The sequence below is a fragment of the Oncorhynchus masou genome, chromosome 9, assembly GCF_036934945.1.
Source record: "Oncorhynchus masou masou isolate Uvic2021 chromosome 9, UVic_Omas_1.1, whole genome shotgun sequence".
NCBI classification, from domain to species: Eukaryota; Metazoa; Chordata; class Actinopteri; order Salmoniformes; family Salmonidae; genus Oncorhynchus; species Oncorhynchus masou.
Window position 1 is genome coordinate 39033457 of NC_088220.1, and position 6000 is coordinate 39039456.

General features: G+C 40.2%; 1 protein-coding gene across 3 annotated transcripts in view; it reads left to right on the plus strand.

The window, feature by feature from the left end:
* Positions 1-5641, plus strand: part of LOC135545978 (teneurin-3-like) — a 162506-nt gene extending 156865 nt beyond the window's left edge. For all 3 annotated transcript variants that reach the window (XM_064973998.1, XM_064974000.1, XM_064974001.1), the window contains one exon: positions 2038-5641. In XM_064973998.1, coding sequence (XP_064830070.1) covers positions 2038-2790 — 753 coding nt within the window. In that variant the 3' untranslated portion in view covers positions 2791-5641. The remainder of the gene's footprint in view (positions 1-2037) is intronic.
* Positions 5642-6000: the final 359 nt, after the last annotated feature.

Genomic DNA, 6000 nt, shown 5'->3' on the forward strand with positions numbered 1-6000 from the left:
GCACTACACCATTCAGGCCTTTACGGTAGAGTGGCCAGGCGAAAGCCACTTCTCAGTAAAAGGCACAAAACACTTGGAGTTTGCCAAAAGGGACCTAAAGGACTCTGGCCATGAGAATCAAGATTCTCTGGTCTGATGAATCCAATATTGAACTCTTTGGCCTGGATGCCAAGCGTCACATCTGGAGGAAACCTGGCACCATCCCTACGGTGAAGCATGGTGGAGGCAGCATCATGCTGTAGGGATGTTTTTCAGAGGCAGGGACTGGGAGACTAGTCACAATTGAGGGAAAGATGAACGGAGCAAAGTACAGAGAGAACCTTGATGAAAACCTGCTCCAGAGGTCTCAGGACCACAGACTGGGGCGAAGGTTCACCTTCTAATTGGACAACGACCCTAAGCACACAGCCAAGACAACGCAGGAGTGGCTTCGGGACAAGTCTCTGAATGTTCTTGAGTGGCCCAGCCAGAGCGCAGGCTTGAGCCCAATCAAACATCTCTGGAGAGCCTAGAATTAGCTGTGCAGCGATGCTTCCCATCCAATCTGACAGAGCTTTGGAGGATCTGCAGAGAAGAATGGGTGAAACCTCCCAAATACAGATCTGCCAAGATTGTAGCGTCATGCTCAAGATTACTTGAGGCTGTAATGGCTGCGAAAGGTACATCAACAGAGTACTGAGTAAAGGGTCTGAATACTTATGTAAATGTGAATTTAAATTTTTAAATTTTAATACATTTCTAAACAAAACACAGTTTTTGCTTTGTCATTATGGGGTATTGTGTGTAGATATATGAGGGGTAAAAATAATTTAATACATTTTAGAATAAGGCTTTTTCGGAAAAAGTCAAAGGGTCTGAATCCTTTCCGAATGCACTGTACAGTAATACTTGAAACGTTTACTTGGTTTCCCCTTACGGTATGTATTTGAATCTACAGACTTTACTGCGCTTTATGTTGTACTACAGTCAAGTAGTAAAAGTAGTAGATATTTCCAGGGTCTGCAGTACGTACCTACAGTATTCTCATTTTGGAACGTCTGGATGATGGATGCTACTGTGATGCGGCTCAGATTGGGCTGCACACTCTGCCCAGCCTCTTTCAAGGCCAAACCATGGTTGACCACATGGTCCACCACAGTCGCCCAAATTTAATCAGATATGAACTCTCCTTGTTCTTGGTCATCCTCCACCTCTACCTCCACTTAAACCTCTACCACCACCTCCAACTCCATCTCTACCTCTCTCTGCCAATTTGCTTCCATTGTTCTCCAAAACCACAGGAGTTCTCACATGTCGCCGTTTTATCCATACCAAAGGTCTGATTGCAAAGGGAACATTTACGCAAATAGTGTTAGCACATGTGAAAGTGATCAATTGGTAATTGAGCTTAGCTTGTTGAACAGTGTTGCTTTTAATTTGCACACAATAGGATTTATTTGTGAAGGTTGTGCAAAGGTAGAGAATTGCGTGTTGTCACAAATGTTTCTTATATTATTGCAATCTGAGTATAACGCAAAGCATGTGCCAGCAGTATTGCAGATTTGTTGCATGGTTCTTCTAAATTAGTTACAGGTTTGGGGTCATTGTGCCTCATGGGCCAGTGTGTAAACAATTGGGGAAAAGTAGTAAATAACATATCTTGAAATTTGTATTTGTTGTATCCAATTAATAGATTTTCTGCTATCCAAGACAGTGTGATTGTTGTCTTTGCATTACACATTCGTGATACAAATTTAAAAGCAATGCACACAGACATTTAAAAGCACTACATATGTGACATTTCCACTTGTCATTGTTAACACAATAATGTTTCATGTCTATTCAATGCTTTCTACACTGTCATGAACTGCAAGGTAATCTTGATATACAAAAAAATCCTCACTGGCATTTTACCTTGTTTTAGTTTTATCCCACTGCCTGGTAAAACACTTATCTTGCCGGCACATGTAAAGTCTTTGAAGCCTGCTTCTGCTCCTGAATGGACTGCAGTGTGAAGTTCTGCTCAGATGTTAACGTTACACTGCACTCTCTTTACAGTCCATCTCTGGGGTCCAGCAGGAAGTTACCAGACAAGCGCATGCCCTCCTGTCATTTGAGCGGCTGCCAGAGGTCCATGCGGGCCGAGGCCGTCGAGGTGAGAAGCCCTGGTTCTGGTTTTCAGCCGCCCAGTCCCCTATCGGGAGGGCTGTCATGTTCGCCATCTACAAGGGCACTGCCCACACTCACACGCTCAATGTGGCCAACGAGGACTGCATCAAGGTGGCCACAGTCCTCAACAATGCCTTCTACCTGGAAAACCTGCACTTCACCGTGGAAGGCCGTGACACTCACTACTTTGTCAAGCCGGGCCTGCCTGACGGTGATCTTGCTGCGCTGCGCCTCACCAGCGGCCATAAGACCCTGGAGAATGGCGTCAACGTCAGCGTGTCCCAGTCCACCACGGTCATGGACAGCCGGACGCGTCGCTTCGCAGACGTGGAGTTGGGTCGTGGGCCACTAGCGCTGCACGTGCGCTATGGCTCCACGGTGGATGAGGAAAAGGCCCGCGTGCTTGAGTTGGCCCGCCAGAGGGCCTTAGTGAGTGCGTGGGCCAACGAACAGCAGAGGGTGAGCGACGGCGAGGAGGGCGTCCGCCCATGGACGGAGGGAGAGAAGAGGCAGCTTCTGAGCAGTGGGAAAGTGCAGGGGTACGACGGGTATTACGTACTTTCCATCGAGCTATACCCGGAGTTAGCGGACAGTGCGAAAAACATTCAGTTCCTACGGCAAAGTGAAATAGGGAAAAGGTAACAAACTGCTGTGCACTCGCTGCCAAAAATACGTTGAACGTCCTGCTTCAATAGAGGAGTGGTGATGGTAGGAACGAAAGCAACAATAGTGGCATGGCCAAAGAGCACTATGGCTATGTCCGAGAAAGTGTGTGTTTTTGAAAAATCATATGGGATCCAAAGCAATGCTGTGCAATGCTGTTTAACAGTGGACTACTACAGAGTACGCCAACTACGCCAAGCTTTATATGGGCAGTGACAAAATGTACCTCTGTATCGCAATCTCTGATTGGACTATGAGCTCTCAACCAGGAGCCAGGAGAAATAGAGGTGTTTTGGGCAAAAGTTAAATACTATTATTTAAATTTTTTGTATTTACAAAATGTTGTCTGCTTAAAATTAAAAGAAAGTATTTAAAGGTGAAATTAAATGTTTACATACAGTGCACATATCTGGAAATGTTTTACTCTTAATTAGGCAATGTCCATTACCAGATGTTTGTCTTAAAGTAACTGTCCAGTACAAATCCCACTTTTAAAATGCATATTCTGTTAACTCATACCCAAATAATGTTCTTGACTCGTCCTATATTAGTATTTGTGGCGAAAGCATAAATTAGAGAAAAAAACACTTATAAACCCTACCTCAAACTTGTATCTCAAACAGACCGTTTACAAAATGCTTACTATTATATAGAGCATGGTGTCAGCGGTCTAGAGGAGAATGAGCTACTCGCATGAATATTTTTAATGACTTGTATATGCCCACACCATTTTGTTGCAGTATGCCCACACCATTCCAACACAGAAAAACTGCTTTTTAACATATTGTAAGTCGTATAGGTCAAATTTCATAAAAATCTGGATAAAAAATAAATACATATTATTCAAGCTTTATTTAACTAGGCAAGTCAGTTAATAACAAATTCTTATTTACAATGATAGCCTACTGGAAACAATGGACATTTACTTTAAATCAATGACCTTTCATTTTGCGGTTCCTCTCACTCATGACCATCACACCTACAATACATACCGGAATTGAGAAGCAATGCTTTTGATAAACTCATGCCTATTCCCCTTTGGTTTACTTTTTTTTAAAGATATCGTAGCAACTTACATGTTTTAATACACTAAATATTTGTTTTGCGAATCAGACTTTGTCTTGGTTTTGGGACCAGGGCAAAAGGTATGAAGTAAGTACAAGACTGGTTCAAAATACGAGTCTCGAGCACAGTAACACCGTATTTAGTCAATTCTGCAAGAATTGTGTTGTTTTGTATTCAGTAGTTAGGTTTCCATCCAATTGGCAACAGATTTTCATGCGAATATTCAAAAATCTGCATAAAGAAAATGTGCATTTTCTCACCAGTGGTGTTTTACCACCAAGCTGACTTGTTGAGGATAAAAATCTGTGCGCGATGACGTAGTGCACATAATGTACTTTTTCGCTTAAGTTTTCATGTACCAAATAAAAATCTGTTGTTCAATGTGTTTCCATCGCATTTTGTCACAAACTTTTGCGTTAAATAGCAAATGAGCCCACTCTGATCTTGGCAAGTAGTAGGCCCTGTAGGTAGTTTAGTCTACATGATGAGATTATTTTGTGTAAGAGTAAGAATATCTTTATTTGTCAAATGGCAGTCAAGCATCGATCATCATGTCACTAGAATAAGACCCTCGACATCTATTGGAAAGGAGCGTCAAGCTCATAATGTGCACTTTCACGACCCTGTGAAGTTCATCGTAATTTATTTCATATGTAGCCTAATAAACTGCAGGGTTTCCCAAGTCGTAATGGAAGGACCACACACCATTGCATTGTTTGACTCCAAGTTTACTTAATTGTAACTGTTATTATATCAATATTTGTGCGTATTTCCACTGCCACTTCTCACATAATTAATTTTAACGACAAATGTCGAACCAACAATTATCTCTCTGGATTTATACAATTGTACCGAAACTTCCTGTTTCCATCACAGCTGTCGTGATCATTTTTATACAGTATGACTTTACTTGCATAAAAACTGTGGATGGAAACGTTGTTTATGGACCTCTATAGGATCGCCCCCCCCCCACCACATTAGCTAACGTAGGCTAATGTGATTAGCATGAGGTTGTAAGTAACAAGAACATTTCCAAGGACATAGACATATCTGAAAAGGGCAGAAAGCTTAAATACTTGTTAATCTAACTGCACTGTCCAATTTAGAGTAGCTATTATAGTGAAATAATACTATGCTATTGTTTGAGGAAATTTCACGGTTATGAAATTGAACATGTATTAATAAACTAATTAGGCACATTTGGGCAGTCTTGATACAACATTTTGACCAGAAATGCAATGGTTCATTGATTGTCTAAAACTTTGCACATAGACTGCTTCCATCTAGTGGCCAAAATCTAAATAGTGCCTAGATTCCTAAGTCATATATTGGGCTTTCTCTTGCATTTCAAAGATGACAACTTTTATTTTTTTTAAACGCATGTTTTTTTCTTTGTATTATCTGTTACCGGATCTATTGTGTTATATTCTCCTAAATTAACTTCACATTTCCACAAACTACAAAGTGTTTCCTTTCAAATGGTATCAAGAATATGCATACACTTGCTTCAGGTCCTGAGCTACCTGTAGTTAGATTTTGGTATGTGATTTTAAGCCAATATTTTTAAAAAGGGTCCGATCCTTAGAAATTGATTAACTGGCCATTTGAATGTTAGTCTCATAACGAGTATTTTATGTTGTTTGTACATTGCAAATAAAATGTAAAGCATGTATTCATCACTGATGTTACAAAGGAAAGGTTGATATTGCATTATTAAAACTGCAAGATTTTGTAGAATAAAAGTATAAAATATCCTGTCCAGAAACAGTATATATTTTTTGTAAAAACTGAATACGTGTAAAGATGGTTAGAGTATCACTAAATAAATATTGTCTCCTTAAGTCTAATGTTGATCACGCATAATGCCACGTGACTTAGCCTCTGTCCAATAAATATTTAATGAACACAAAAAAATCATAAATGCATATCACCTAAACAAGTTTGTCCAATTATAGTGTTCTTAGCAGCTATTATCATAACGTGTTTTGTATAAATAACATCATGAATTCAAACATTTTTGTACATTTTTTCAAGTCAGCCATTTTCATTTGTCATTTGGTTTTAAAATCTTTTGCCTTTTTCTTAAAAATACCTGGTAAATCCTTGGAAGGTGGTTGGGTAAAG